This window comes from Lytechinus variegatus, chromosome 19 (genome assembly GCF_018143015.1).
Source record: "Lytechinus variegatus isolate NC3 chromosome 19, Lvar_3.0, whole genome shotgun sequence".
In the NCBI taxonomy this organism is placed as follows: Eukaryota; Metazoa; Echinodermata; class Echinoidea; order Temnopleuroida; family Toxopneustidae; genus Lytechinus; species Lytechinus variegatus.
This window is the reverse complement of record NC_054758.1, coordinates 8,040,556-8,057,309: the sequence shown is the minus strand read 5'-3', so window position 1 is coordinate 8,057,309 and position 16,754 is coordinate 8,040,556. Positions and strand designations below refer to the sequence as shown.

The window sequence follows — 16,754 nt, the reverse complement described above, 5'->3', positions numbered from 1 at the left end:
CATGTGTTTTAAATATCTATTTGTTTTCGACATTTCCGATTGACAATGGGAATGTATCACAAATCATCTTCTCAGTCATGGCAGTGGTTCCATAGACTAATTTCTGAGGAGCCAATCAGATGCATGGATTTCAGTAGCTTATAACAGTTGTCGGAGAAAATCACTATTTGTTTCATGAAATGCTCTCAATATAAACATATCGATGTCCACTGGAAAAAAAAAGTGATGTCTAAAAAAATCAATATTGAAAATGACCATACAAATAATGACTGCATTAGTATATTGCAGCGTCATTTTCGTTCTGCCTTTCCAATGTGGAATGGCATAGTTATTATAATGCAGCGCCTTTGTTGTGTTCACAGTGATTAAAGGAAAGTTCATTTACATTGTCCTTCACCTTAAGACCCGGATGTTGCAAGTTTAATCGGGGTCCCATGAATATGACAAAGAAAACAAAAGTTACGTGTGTAATCTAAGTTTCATTTTTAAATAAGTGACACGATGTAGTCAGTGTATCGGAATAAACATCGGCATTCATTATTGTAATTGATATTGAAAATTTTTATCATTATCACAATTATTATTATCATTATTATCACCAATATTATAATTATTATCACTGTTATTTTTTATCATTATTATCATTATTTTTATAGTCATTTATCATTATTGTCATTCGTATTATTGTTATCACTAGTCAATAATGGTGTTGTCGTTGTTAGTATGATTATCATTGTCAGGTTATAACATGGTCCATGTAGTTAAATATATCGCAGTTATGAATACTCGACTGTTCTTTTGTTACCCGATCGTAGCCCATGAGCCGCGGTAGGCGGTAGAGCGTTCAAGGAATAAATCCTACCGGGTACACACATTCACCTCACCTGGGTCGGGTGCAGTGCACAATGTGGCTCACTTTATTGCTGAAGGAATGCGAACCCACGTCCCTCCAATTCAAAGTCCGCAGACTAATCCGTTGGGCCACAAAGCAGTATTCCTATATTCTTACAAACAGCTGGGCTCCGTAACACAAAGATTAGCGACCAATCGCTAAATGGCCTGACCAATCAATACCAATGTTACAGGTGCATTAGGTTTAAAATATTGACCAGGGACCAATCAGTGCGGTTCTTTCATATTTGCAACTCATCGCTAATCTTTGTGTTACGGAGCCCTGACAGTGAGTGGGCGTGTCAGTGTTTTCGGACGTTTACGTGAAAGATCACAATGTTATCTTGTAACTTGTTGACTACAGCCTCTGGTAAATTGCAATATTCTTTTCATATTTATGACGACTTGGCAGGTGGACTGTATTTATAAAATAATTTCATTATACTTTAGGACTATACAGGGCCCCGTCTTACAAAGAGTTACGATTGGTCCGATCAACCACAACTATGGAAAGCCAGTTACGTCAACATCGATCTACTCTTGATTAAACACGTATAGGACCTACATTTAAAGGGGAAGTTCACCCTGAAGAAAACTTTGTTGTAAAAATAGCAAAAAAATAGTAAAAAATATTGGTGAAGGTTTGAGGAAAATCCGTTAAATAGTAAGAAAGTTATTAGAGTTCAAAATTTGTGATTTGTGACGTCATAAACGAGCAGCTGCCCCATGTGTTATGTAATATAAAATGTACGATTTTCAAATTTTGTATGGTTCCTGATGACTTAATTTTGTTTTCTTTTCATGATCGGGTGTGAAATGATTTGTCTATTGATATACAAAAGTTACAGTGAAAACCATTTTCAATTTTCTGAGAAAATGACATTTCATTGATTTTTTACCATTCGCTATGTAGAAATGCTGCTCGCATATGACGTCACAAATCAAATAATTGAAATTCTAATAACTTTTTAATTATTTCATGAATTTTTCTCAAACCTTCGGCAATATTTTTTATTATTTTTTTCTGCTATTTTTACAATAAACTTTTTGTCAGGGTGAACTTCCCCTTTAAGCATGTATCTTTGTATTGACAAGGCAGGGTGCTCCTCTTCTCTTCGAACGGGATATTGTATCCATTTCCTTTATGAAAATTATGACATTGATGGATTTCCATAGTTGGGGGTTATCAGTTATGAATCTTTGTAAATCGGGAGCCAGGTCTCAGGCCTACATGGCCTATATTCGATGGCACCATTCTAGTACAGCCTCAGGCAGGTCCAAAGTCTCTTCAACTGAATTTGGTCGTGGGAGGAAATCGCTGCTGCATAGTGAGTTATAAAATATAGGATAAAATTTCTTTCAAACTCCTTTCAAATTCAATAAAGGAAAGGTAGAAAATAAATATATACATGCGACGAAGATATTATGTTGTGATTGTCGCTAGACCTGAATATTGAAACCAAATAAGGTAATTCTTATTTTAAACACCACGAATTTTAAATGAAGCAAAGTGAGCAGCTGTGAACGGTGACCAGTCGAAATTTGGGTCTAAATTCAAATCCGCAAGATTTATTTCTAATTAGCCGGTGATTGAATTTCAACCTAAGATTTATATCTAGGATTCGATTCCTGATTGCTATTCGTCGCCGATCAGGCCCCGTCGCATAAAAGTTACTATTATGGTTCGCAACTTGCCAAACAATGGTAACGCCTGTCAACAGCCAATCAGAATCAAGGATTCCATGAAAGTTACAATTGAATGGCAACATTACCGTAATGGTAACTTTTACGCAACGAGATCCTGGATGTGTTCGAACCCTGAAATTTTGAGTTCCTATAATATTTCAAAATCGAGGCAATGCTCTTCAAAGGGTTAAGAGTAATTATATTCATCTTCTTGTGTTTTTTGCTAAGTAGGAGTCAGATGACCATTCGTTCCATTCGTCCCATTCAACGTTCCACAGAATAAGTCATGAACTACAAGCGACACAACGAAGTCGTGGCGGTCTTGAATATTACAAAAACCCTGTTCTAATTGTATTATATGGCTATTAGCGTAGGGGAAATAAAATATTTCTATACAAATCACTTTATACTCAATTTCAGGCACACGATAACATCAAAACACCAGATAAGCATCGAACAAGTTTGATTCAATTTGTGCAATGTTATGAACAAATGAAATCTATTGAATTAAGCTTTAAATAGACTTTATGGCCAATTACTTTTCACCATTCATACTTCACTCACACAATAAATAATTGAACTCCGAAAAATGTGGATTTCGTATTTCACAAAAGAATAAAAGCATGATATAAGCATACACGTGAAATCATGTGGATGTAAACATCACCCACTTTGCAAAGACAAGTTTAGTCGGTAATTAAAGTATCATTGAAGTATTTGTCTAGTTTGGTCAAAGTCGAGGAGTTTATAGAATTTGAGTCAAAACAATTAAAAGAAAAACTGTCTTTGTAATTTGATGACAGCAACCATGTTGCAACTTTTCTTGTCACTGTGTTATACACTTTGAACATTATACATGTTTTTGTAAAAATAGATAAAAATATAAAGTTGAGTAGATACGGGCTAATTCAACAAAGCAGACTAGCAAATGTATAAATGTCTCGATTCTAGTATGGTTTTATGTCAATCAAGACTAGCATGAACGTGATGAACGTTTAGCCAGCTCTCGGGGGGGGGGGGGGTAAAGCATGGAAAGAGGGATGCCAAAACGATATTCAGTATATAGCAAACGCTAGATCAATCATTAGACTAATTACAAAAACGATGACATTTGGTTCATTTAACATGTCCAAATTAATTGGAGAAAAAAGAGGAAAGGGAAATATGCCTATCATCATCAACAAGAACAAAAAAAGTAACAGGACTTTGTATATATAGTGCAAGCCAGTTCAAATTCACGCAGTCCGCCAGTAATATTGTAAAGAGTGCCGATTAAAGCGACATTACTTAATTAAGACATGGAAAAATAGACAGAATTAACACCTCATTACCGACTATTTGACCGTATAATTACTACTGAAATAATAGAAGAAAACTATACACTTCATCATGTTTATAGCAAACACCATTGTACTATACATAATCTGCACACCTTGTACTAAACATGCTAAAAGACTGTACTTAGAGGTTTACTAAACTGAGTGATTCTCATTAAGAAGCAGCTATTTTGACAGTGTATACGTTAATAAATGACAATGACCATGCGAATTATGACGATATTCTTTCCGGAAGTAGATTTATTCATTTGTTAGTCTGTTATGAACTTTTCAATAATGTTCTTGTTTTTAATTTGCTTTGAGGCTGGAAAGTGTGAAATTGGTCCTTAATTTTTAGGTAGTTATTATTGTCATCAAGCGACATACATACACTCTTAACTCAGTCAAATTGACTAGACCAGTAGTCAGCTGGGAGCAACTGATACGGCAAATACTGATATTCACATTTCTGACATATATTCTAGTCAGAAATAACTCTGTTCTAGTAAAATATGACTAGAAAATAGTCAAATATGACTAGAATAACAGTTACACCCAGCTGACCGTATTAACTAGTCATTTTTGACTGATTTGTTTTTAGATTGTAGGCCTATATTAGCTATAAAAAACGTGCCCTCTAATAGTGTTGATACGCTTTTCAAAATAATGTCTAATATGATTTCTTTCATTACATGTTTGTAGATTCCGAGGTGGTATGTATGGAGCCTTCATCACCACAATTCAAATCCTGTCAATGACTATAATTTGACATATCGTTTCGTCCGTTATTAATATCCATTATCAGTCACTATTGAATTTCCATAATTTTGAGTTTTCGTTTTCTGAGCATTCAGAAAGTTCAAATCGAACTGAAGGTCAAACATTCAATGTTAAAATAGAATCGCATTCATTCGATTTCATGCTTGCTCTGGCAAAACAAATCATTACTGCCAGCTACAATAATATCAATCTTGAGTTCAATGCGGTACCAATTAAGGGTATTCTGTATTTATGAGCTCTGAGGGGCAATTCGAACGATTTTACATGAACATTTATTTTGGTCGAAACCCCTCCACCCCCTCCCAAAAAAGCTGTTCACAAAATCAACCAATTATTCATTATTTTCAATTATCACTAATTAGATTTTATGGGCTCTTTTTAAATAGTGTCGAGTGAAATCAAATAATTGTAACAAAAAGAAAATGGCAATGTAATTTTGTAAGGTTGAAATGTGAGTTGATTCTTCAATATTTCATTCTCATGAATTGAAACTTTAACGATGCTTTAGATAGACTCTGACTTCTTGCTGATTACCGCATTTGTTCATTGTAGTAAGGCAACCCCCCCCCCCCCCCCCGATTCACCTCCTTAACATAAGTAACCATCCCACCTGTTCACAATCATACGGAAATCGATCATATCCCTATGCAACAAATGCCGTAATCTTCGAGAAAACTGATTTAATGGGAGTCACTTGTAAAGCGGTCAGTTCCGCCAGTTTATCATCGGTTAATCGTTAGAAAAATACATACATATTGGTTTAAAATCTTAAATTTTGTCAATTATAGGTTCCTTGGACATGTTGGGCCGGAAATTTATATTGTTTGTCGGGCTGAATACATCACGACAGACTTACATGTCTCTTCTCATCGTTAAGTCTGGCTTAAAAATAATCATTGCAATTATGATAGCTCGACTGATTCCGTTGTAATTTCATATAATATGTGCACTTTTGATTGTAATAGGGCAAAATCCCCCCCCCCCCCCCGGTTCACCTCAAGTAACCATTCCATCTGTGCAAATCATACGGAAGTTGATCAGATCATATCTTAACAAATGGCATGATCTAAACGTAAATCGAGAAAGCCGGCTTAATGAGAGCCACTTGTAAAGCGGTCAGTTCCGCTAGTTTATCATCGATTAATCGTTAGAAAAATACATACTTATTGCTTTAATATCTTAAATTTTGTCAATTATAGGTGCCTTGCATGTTGCACCGGGAACTGAGATTGTTTGTCTAGTTACATGCAGCGTTATTCTTCAGAATTTCGTGTGACCCAGCATGTCTGTTTCTCATCGTTAAATCTGGCTTGAAAATATTTTTTCGTCAATTATGATAGCTCGACTGGTTCTGTAATGATATGTGCACTTTTGAACATTACAACACCCATGACAGGATCAATAGTTTGTTTAACCCCATGAACTTACTCTTATAGAGTGAAAAGGAAGATTTAAAGAATTATACATGTATGTAAAATTTAGGTGGAGTCATTGCATATTTCGTGAAAAATTACGTAAAGAATAATTGACACCATATCATTTTCAATAGATTCTCTACGTTCCAGAAAGCGTCTTTGGAGTTGGATACGGAAACTCGCTATTCGTGACCATGTGGAAGAACACTGATTATTGGAGCATGGGCTTCTGTAATGAAGGATTCGAAATGACTAAACAAAATATTGTTGATAGCGTAGACTTGGCCTTTAATCTAAATCATTGTTTGTATTCTCGAGGTCGAGGTGTCAGAAGACGTGCGAGAAAATACCCTATTGTTAAATATCAGGTCTATTAATTCCCATACCACGACGCCTGTTTATGCTTTCCTAGTGATATGGTCTGGTGATCTAATGGATTTTTGTTTTCATTGACAGAAAATTAGTAAATGAAGGTTTATTTCATACTAATATCTATTTTTTTATATCAATAGAAAGAACACACCCAGTCATATTATACGACAATCGGGGAGCCATCATCATAATCGAAAAAAAGGCGTCTCCCCGTTGGCGGCGTCCCCGGTTGATTGGTAAAATGTCCCCAGAAGTACTGTACGTCATTTCGAACTCGCACACCCCCCTCACACACACGCACAAACACACACACACACATCCATAAATGCAGATTGCTTTTTTATGTCCTTCATAGCATGGAATCCCGGTATTCACTGCTAAAGGCCTTATCTCACAAAAGCAGACGTACTTGATACGCCGTAAGATGTCGTTTGTTGTTTGTGAGACGGGGCCCTGGTGTTGAGTGTGAGGCGTATCTATCTCCCGAAGGGCATCGGGAAACTGACTTGGATTCGAACCTGAACGCCCGCTGGATCCCGGCCGATGAGCTAGCTGTATATACAGCCCTTTCCACAACTGGCTGTGCCATTGCTTACAAATCAACCGTTGCGATTTTGTGACCCAAATTATCGATCCCACGAGCAATATTGTGAAAGCCACTTTATGCCCACTCGTGCGATCCCTATATTACACGGTCCCAAAATTGTCTCTGTCTTTATTCATTAACTTGTCACTTAAATCCTCTCACTTCTTCATGTGCAAGAACCAAAGATCCACATGTACTGTATTAGGTCATAAACAAGCATAATAGATGGATCCTAGTCAATCAGAAATGGCTGAATGACCCTTTATACAGGTTTGTGAGCCTGGAGAATACAGATGACATGCATGAGGGACAACTGGCCAAGGAGTGGGTGTATTTTTCTGGTCAAGAGGTAATAAGAATCATCATGCCACACTGACCACAGCGAGGTTTTATCTAAAGGGGAATCCATCTCAAACAAAAACTTGCGTCTAGAGGGAAAAAGAAAAATAAGTCAAGTTGATAGGTGAACGTTTGAACAACATCGGACTAACAATAAGAAAGTTATGAATCTTTAAAAGTTGTAAGTATTGGTAATCACTACACACACAGAGATTTCAAATTGGCTCGGATCCATTTGTCATTTCATAGTGATGTAAGGCAGGGACTACTTCTCCATGTACTCCAATACACACAAAAAATGCTAAAATGTCAACAGTTTTACTCCAAATTACATGTTTTTTTAACGAGGACGTACAATATACTAACTGGGTTACATTTAGACTACTGCCCCAGGGGAATAGGTATATTAAGGAGAAAACCATAAATTCCTGATAAGTACACATGGCCTATGGGAAAGTTGTCCTTGCACCTTTTCATAATTTACTTCATCATTATCATCATCATATCAGTCATGTTCAGCCCACTGGAAGGCGAAGGCCTCCTCAAGTTGGTGCTGAAGGTGCTTGTCTTGTGCTGAGGCAATCCAACTTCCATGCAGTTGCCATATTCTGCTTATAAATATTTTCTATTTCTTGAGTATTCACTCTTTCGTTCCCCTTTGCTTTCATGATGAGGAAACTGTTGCAGTTAATATTCCGAGACAGTTATAAATGATCTGAGTGTCACAAGAGTTAATACATTGAACGTGTAGATCTGTAGAGATTTGTGCCCCAATTGGCTCTCCATAGTTAAACTACAACTTTAAACCAAGGTTTAGTTTAAACCCGAGTTCAGAATACGGGCCTAACGAACGATTTTGTGCGTTAACATTTCTACTCTAAACACTTTCCCGGCAAAAAGGAAAAAGTAGTACAAAGAAAACATGGAAATTCGGGAAATTGAAAAAAGGGTCACCAAACATTCTGACAGGGTTATCCCCCCCCCCCTTTCCCGATACGCGACTGAACGAGACCATGGACCACGGGATTCATTGACTATATTCAATCTTTATTATTTCAATAGACGCTTCACAAACATGATAGAGATTACACTGTTTAACATTCCAAACCACAGAGACATTGCCTAGCTGACATATTTTTCAAATAAAGATCAAATATCAAGGTATTAAATATCCAAAGTCAACTGTTTCTTCGAAAGACACAGTAATTCTATTAATGTCCCTCTGACAAGATATTTCTTCATATTGCCAGATTGTTTTTGGAGTGGATACTAAGAAACAAAAAAAAATCCTTGACGAATTAGGTCCCACTATACCTCTTGGTTTGACCATGGACCTACCACATGGTTTGACAGCAGTTCACATAACACTTGCAAGCGTTTGGCCTTAAACCAAGGGATGGTCCATGCTGAAAATTTTTATATCTTAATACGTAGAGTAAAATTCACTGAGCAAAATGCCGAAAATTTCATCAAAATCGGATAACAAATATAATAAAATTATTTAAAAATTTAGCAATAGTTTGTGAAAATAGTCGTCATGAATGTTCATTCGGTGGGCTGTTTTCACAAAATATTGCCAAACTTTAAAATTCAATAGTTTTGTTATCCGATTTTGATGAAATTTTTGACATTTTGCTCAGTGAAATTCTACTCTATTTATTAAGCTATAAATACTTTTAGGCCGGATCATCCTTTTAAATTTGCCAAGCATTAGTTTTAGGGTATTCTGGGTCATGCAGCTCAGAATTATCAATGTTATCCCTTTAACAATACTGCCCAACTTTGGCAAAAGGAAGCAAATGACACATCAGTCAAATTTGAGTTATTGATGTTTCTGAAACACCGTTTGTATGTTGCACGTTCAGGCAAACTTTGGGTAAGAAATGATCGTTCTATGGATAGATGTTGAAGAAAATATGCTGTTAAATTGCATTGACGCCTATGTAAATGACGAACACACATTGTTCATTTACAAGAAATGATAGTTTTGACTTTTAACTTGCTTCCTTTTGCCAGAGTACGGCAGTACATCGCCGAGCGTGTAAGACGATTAACACAGGAGGAGGCCAATGAGATTTGAAACAAGAATACAAATCCGAAGATTTGTTTTTAATCCCAACATTAAACAGAAAATGGGAACTGAGAACAAGCTTCTAACGTACTGTAAGACGATTACAGTGAATCCCTGTCAACTCAATTCCAAATCTTCCTGAATCATGAAAAATTTGAAAAGTAGAAAAACCAAGCATTACATTGACAGTTTATTTACAGTTGGTTACAGAACAACAATGAAAACGGGTTTCGGCATTTCGAACTTTACCAAAAATATGGTCAAAATGCTTTCATTTACAGAACCTCCCGGGTCGGTAAATAAAAGGTCTAGACTCGCATAAAGTGATATGTCTGAAAATAAGAGAAAAGATGATGCTGCAGACTAAATACATTACGTATTATTTACAACAAATTTGGATCTTCCAGAAATATTTAAAAAAAAATACTTAAACAATGGTTATTTTGCATGTATACACGATATAGATTAATCAATCATGTTTTGCATTGCTGGGGATAAAAAGAAAGTGATGAATTCAAAATTCATTAAAAATTCTGTATGCCTTGGTACCATTTTTTCAACATGTCCTTTTTGTTAAGCATTTCTGTATTGGGTCTTAGATTAAACGGTAGCTTCGTTTCAATTGTCCTATTTAATGGTGTATGGTATTGGTATTAAAGGGATGGTCTGGGCTGAAAGTATTTATATCTAAATAAATAGAGTAAACTTCACGGAGCAAATTGCTGAAAATTTCACCAAAATCGGATACCACCAAATAACGAAGTTACAAAAAAAGTATTTATCAATATTTTATGAAAATAGTTATATGCACATCATGAATATTCATTAGATGGGCTGATGTCACATTCCCACCTTCCTTTTTCTTATGTTATTACATGAAATCATAGATATTACATGTTTTCATACATGTATAAAATGATGCCTCTCCATCATGATTATGATGAACTTGAGGCAGTAAATGACTAACGCACTTAATCAGTTGTCAAACCAATTGTTTTTAGTTCTTGGTAGAAAAAATTGAATTAAACTTTATTTCATATAATAAAATACAAAAGAACAAGTGGGGATATGACATCATCAGCCTATATACCTAATGAATATCCATAAAGACATGCCTAGAATCGTTTCACCGGAATAATGCAAATTTTTAAAATTCAATAACTTCGTTATTTGTTATCCGATTTTGATAAAAATTTTCAGCATTTTGCTTTGTAAGTTTTTCTCTATTTATTGAGATATAAATATTTCCAGCCTGGACCATCTCGTGTTTTCAAGCAAAACCAAATTTCTCCTCAGTGCATGCAGGCTTTCTAAAAAAAAAAAAAACTACAGTTAATGATGCGAGACGGGATGAAAGCAAACGCAGTCTGGGGTATAAGACGATTATCCCGATTAACTTGTATTTAAGCGCTAAAAATCCTCGCATAAAGCCTACACATACCAAACAGATAAAATACGTGTTTAGGCTATATCATTATTGTGTTGGACGACAGTACTTTATCATATTCAGGATTTGGTTTATTCTGATGGAGCTGTCAATCTTGGAATGATAATGCCCATGGATGCATTTTCAATTTCTATATTTCTAAACTGTTCTATTTTATTGAAGAATCGAATCTGTTGGCTAAAAAGTCGATTTTCTTTATATTTTTTTATCAACCCACGCAATCATCGGGCGCGGAACCAGGCAGAGTGTCATGGGCGTCGGCGCAGAGGATTTTCCTTTGTTCATGGGGGACAGCTATTGTTGCCCCCCCCCCCCAATACAAAACATAATTCTCTGCACCCCGTAAAATTTACAAATTAACAAAATGCCCTTCATGTGACTTGTGACCTTCTTTTTTTCTATCTATCATTTCTTTTTGCTTGTCAGTCAAGTCTTTCGGGAAACACAAATCCCACTCATTTATCATCTTTATAAATGACGACCGGGAGGGTGCGGGGCTTGTCTTTTTTTGTGTGTGGAAAAGACGCAACCCCATTTTTAAAATCCTTGATCTGAGGCTGGTCAAAACTATTTCTGTTACACTGAGAATTCAGAGTACAGAAATCCTGTTAAAATGTTAGCCCCCCTTGTTAGAATGATTTTCTTTCATATAATATCACATAGATCATCGATCAACGACCTTATAGTATTATGTTTTGTTTTGTTCGTTTTTTCATAGAAAAAAAGGAACGAATATACAAGAAAGGATTGAAAAAAGGGGAAAAAAATAAAAATAAAAAATGAAAATAATATTAGTCAAAAAATATTGTCACCCAACTCTTTATACAGTGAGTGGCAAAAATAGTCAATTATGACTTATTGCCAAATAAAAACAAGGAATGGAATGGAATGGAATTATAAACTTGTGAACATCTCTCCCCATTACTTTAGCATATTTCACTTAAATTGCCTCTTTTATCATACCTATCAGTAGATCATGTGTCCTTTCTATAGGAGGGCATGTAATACAGATTTTTAAACTAGAATACATCATGGATAAAGAGTTTGTATCACCATTTTCTTACAAAAAGCAAAAAGATACATTTGAGGGTATTTTATAGTCCATCAAAGGGACAGTTGTTCACCTGTGACATCACACATCCTTGTCGCATTGCCAATGAATTATATGAGGATCTCCATACATAGCATTAGTGATTGCAATATTCAAATGCTCATAACTTTATCATTATTTTCTGATTTTTCTCAAACTTTCGTTGATTTGTTTCTTTGATTTTTCTGTTTCAACACAAGCCTACATGTGCCAAAGGTTTCATTTCCCTTTAAGTTTAAACACTTGTCTAAGCGTTTTAACAAGTTTTTAAAGTCTTTTACAGTGTTGCTACTACCGGAACATCAGATCAGTGGCTCCACTTACTTGTTTTTTGGTGGTATAGTGGTCGGACAGTTGGTTAATCATACCTGGTTTCATACGGTCATGGTCATGATGGTCATGACAATCGAAAGTACAAGAAAAAAATATAAAGATAACTTCATCATTTCCACCCCCCCCCCTCCCATGTGTTTTAAACGAGAGATTCGTCGTATATGCAGGCCTAAATATGGTGAGATTACCGGTTATGATGAAATTTATTGTATTCATTACTTTATTGTGATTTATTGATACAATATATTTAGAGACAATGAATATTATCATCATCGTCATAAAATCTTTTTATACAGGTGGTAGGAAACGTAGGTTTGAATGATGAACATATTTTATTTTAGAAATAATTCATGGTTGTATACTCACATCCTGATGACTTGACTGTAATCAGTTGGCCGATGATCACCAAAAGTGCTATAACAACCGACGTCAACGATGTCGCCATTTTCTGCCTTTTGAGAACACAATATGAAGGACAACACACCTGGAGATCTATAGTAGCGTTCTAACAAGGCTTGTGGCCTTCGTGTTCGAGTATATTAAATCCTCTGAGATTTGCTTGAAGTTTAAAGATTTTTGTCTATAATAAATCTCTGACGACCCAAGATGGACAATTCGCTGGACTGAATTCAAAACGGATACAAAGGAAAATTGAACTTTGTTCGAGAACAGGAATTCCGAATACAGACAGAGATAATCCAAGTTGAATTTGAATCAGATAGATAAAAGGAACGCAATTTGAGGTTAAAATAAGAAAATGTCGAAATACACAGAAAAGTCACGTTTTCTTGTTTAATGAGTGTGCATCAATCGTGAAGATAGCTTGCGTTCGTTTGAGTTTTTTAAAACGTTTTTAGGTCACTTTCCAGACTGAACCTTAAATCTGGTTTCAAAATGAGAGTTCCACGTTCTAAACAAAAATAGAGCCTTCTGACATTCCTTCCTCATCGCTCGGAATCAAAAAATGATCTATTGTATATAATAGTTGCTGATGAGATTGTTAGTCCAGTCGTTGTCTCTTCACGTGAGGATCTCGACCAGCGAATGTTCCAACTCTACAATTCAACCACCTTTATGAAAGCGATATCAAATAATAGTTTTCGCCCCTGTGGTAGACCAGGCACACTTCTGAATATTCAGGATGAAAGAAATCATTTTAGCTATCTTCTGTTGTCAGCCCGTTCGTCCTTATCGATGTGAAGAATATGGTCATATTGAATATGAAATAATGCGCGATGGTTATTACTTTGAAGAGGAGCCTAATTTTCTTTCAGAGTATGCCGTGACCGACTCTATGCTCGTGGTATGAATGCCGGATGTAAAAGCTCGCTCGTGCTTTTATAGAGCGGTGACGTGAGCTGGTTCCTGAAAAACTGGTAGCAGGGGTATCGGTTGGACACCCTTGGCTATGCCGCTTACCTGGAATGGTGTCCTTAGTATGAAATGCTTTTGACCTCTTGTCTTGAGATCAATGTCTGCATAGTTTCGGTTTAACTTTATCCTCTCTCTTCCCGCCTCCACCCCCCTCCCTTTCATACCCCCCTCTCTCCTTTTCCCTCTCTTTCTCTCGTTCTCTTTCTCTTTGTAAGCTTTATTCATTTATTTTGTTATAGAGTTTGACAGCTCAAATCTATTTTATATATGTACGCTTCATTTTATAGTCCGGGAAAGGGCGGGGGATCTACTAAAAATTGACATTCTTTCTCGTGAAATCTATTATTTTTCGATCACCCAATGTCGTCATCAAATTACACCCCAAGGCAAAACATTGAATCCTAATAGATTTATGGAAAAGGTTATAGGAAAGGGAGATTTTCTTACCGATTTGTAGGCAGCCCCTGAAACAATAGAATAGTAACAATAATAATAATCGATTAGTGATTATAATAATTTCAACGACACATGATAAATGATTATAATCATTGATAAACTAGAAAATAGGCAGTTGATGGGCAGACCTTACTCAGGGGCCGCGGAACGGTTTTCAAAGTATGGGGGGGCTGACCATGCACAAAATCACAATCATATGGTCAATTTTACGTTTTCGTATACGATTTTGGAAAAAAAGTGGGGGGACTGAAGCCCCGGCCCAGCACCCCCCCCCCCCCGACCCCTGTTACTTTCTTACAAGCCAGAATTATTGCACATTTAAAGAGTGCTGTGAGGCGAAAAAACAGCTAGTCGAACGGGTTAATAATACGAGGGACACTGGGAGTCTGAAATCGGGGAAAGATAAGAAATTCCCTGGGAATTCCCCCACTCTTGTCTGATGGAATGTCACAATTCCCTATACTAAACTTGAAATCAGACACAAGAAATACTTTTAATACGGTAAGATGTAGACTTGGCCAAAAACTGATTGATAACAAAGACAACGATAGTGATCTAGGCCTATATACACACGCCGTAGAGAAGTCTATATAATTCTATCTAATTTGAATTGTTATCATGAAAATGTCATTTATTCTCTGGAGTAACCGTGGTAACCATGACACGTATGATATCGGGGAGAGGTGCGCAAGCACAAAAGCCTCTCGTTTCTCTCTACCCCCCCCCCCTGTCTCCCCATTTCCCTTTTTCTTTTTAAACCCGGCGCAAACTACATATATTTGATATTGTTTAACTTGTTATAGCTCTATGGTTTAACCAATAAAATCCTATCGATCATAGTAGGACTACTGAAATCGAAAGTTAGTGTAGTTCGAGCCTCCCTGGAGGAATAATATAGCAAATCAAATTCCAAATCATATTGACGTCATCATCGGCTACGACTTGACGCCGATTTGGACTTGACTGTCCACAGGGCTTGCTGCAAAGCAGAATTATGATTTTATTATTCCTGACATAATACAGAATTTCAGTAAGATATTTCACCTCTTGGAACTTTCACGTAAATGCGAAATGCGATTAAAACAAATCGCGTCGTATAATGTGCGCTGGGCTTTATGGTCGTCGTTATGCCCGCCAAAGAAAGCGGTTCGCGCACACCCTAACACCCATGTCCAATTGAATCACTTGCAAAAGAGTGCGAATTGATTATGAAATTTTTGTAAAGTTTTGATATCAGGGGTCCATCTTACAAATAGTGATGATTGATCCGATCAACCTCAAGTATATCATGTGTATTGAAATCCATCCATACCATATTTTTTTCAGGAATAAAATTTGCTCAGCGTCCTTTCAAAACAAAGAGAAGCATACTAAATTGTCAAGTAAACAGTGAATGTATGAATACACATCTAGAAAATATTTCGAAGACACATGCATTTTAGATGTTGACGTTGCTGGCTTTCCATAGTTGTTGATTGGATCAATCGTCACGCTTTGTGAGACATGGCTCAGGCCAGGACTAGAAGATTCTTCTACATGATGTAATGTACAGTACCTTGATCTTTTCCGTCTCAAAACATTGAGTAGACCGCTTTATTGGTTGAGGAGTCTAGCCGGACCAGGCTGACCAGTCTGGTAAAACATTTTAAACATGCCAAAAGGAAACAAGTCACAAAATAATATTTCCTGTGAAAGAGCAAAATCCATTTTTTTTCTTATTACTGACTGCAGCGCAACGAGTAGGGGTTACCAAAATCATTAATCTTTTTTCGTTCTCATGACATGTGCATGCATCATATTACACTCTAAATACAAATCAGTCATATTTGACTATTTTTAGTCGTTTTTAAGAGAACAGATTAATTCCTGACTGGAATATATATCAGAAATGTGATTATCAATGATTGTCATATCAGTTGCACCCCGCTGACTAATGCTCTAGTCAATTTGACTGATTTGTTTTAAGAGTGTATTATGATATTGACTACCCAATTTTATTGTTATTATTTCAAGGGGAATCAACTCTTTTAGAATACACCCCCTCCCTTATTTCCGTTTGGTTTATCTAATACTGCTTTTCTTTTAAATGTTAATGTCTGCTTTTATTTGTTACTGATTATATTATGTTAATGGAAATGAGATCAAACAAAAATAACTGACGTTATTTTTCCGTTTCTGTTATAAGAATGTACACATTGTTAACGGAGAAGGGGTACTCGGGTTTGCATGTGACGTCATTGTTCCGCCGTTTCAAGGAAAGTGGGTAATATAGAGGGGGAACCTTGTATTACCCATGTTTGTAAACATCATAAGCGACAGACGAAAAAAATAGATGTATGCATGGGAATAGAAGAGTCGGGTAAATTACAGGCTGGAAAATCCGAGACACCTCCGGGGCTAGTGGATGGCGGATCTACGGAGAGGGGGGGGGGGGCTACTGTAGTAGGTCCATTTTATTTATAGAAAAAGCACTGGAAGTATGCCCTGGAATCGTGACCCCCCCCCCTTGTGCTTGTCAGGTTTCCAGTAAAAAAAAACCATTACTTGTGGGAATATTGATTGGGCAGTTATCACCCCCTTCCCCCCGCACACATACAA

At 36.4% G+C, this 16,754-nt stretch overlaps 1 protein-coding gene across 1 annotated transcript in view; it reads right to left on the bottom strand.

Moving 5' to 3' along the window:
* Positions 1–12,903, bottom strand: part of LOC121405889 — a 32,405-nt gene extending 19,502 nt beyond the window's left edge. Inside the window, exon 1 of the mRNA XM_041596879.1 lies at positions 12,693–12,903. Coding sequence (XP_041452813.1) covers positions 12,693–12,771 — 79 coding nt within the window. The 5' untranslated portion in view covers positions 12,772–12,903. The remainder of the gene's footprint in view (positions 1–12,692) is intronic.
* Positions 12,904–16,754: the final 3,851 nt, after the last annotated feature.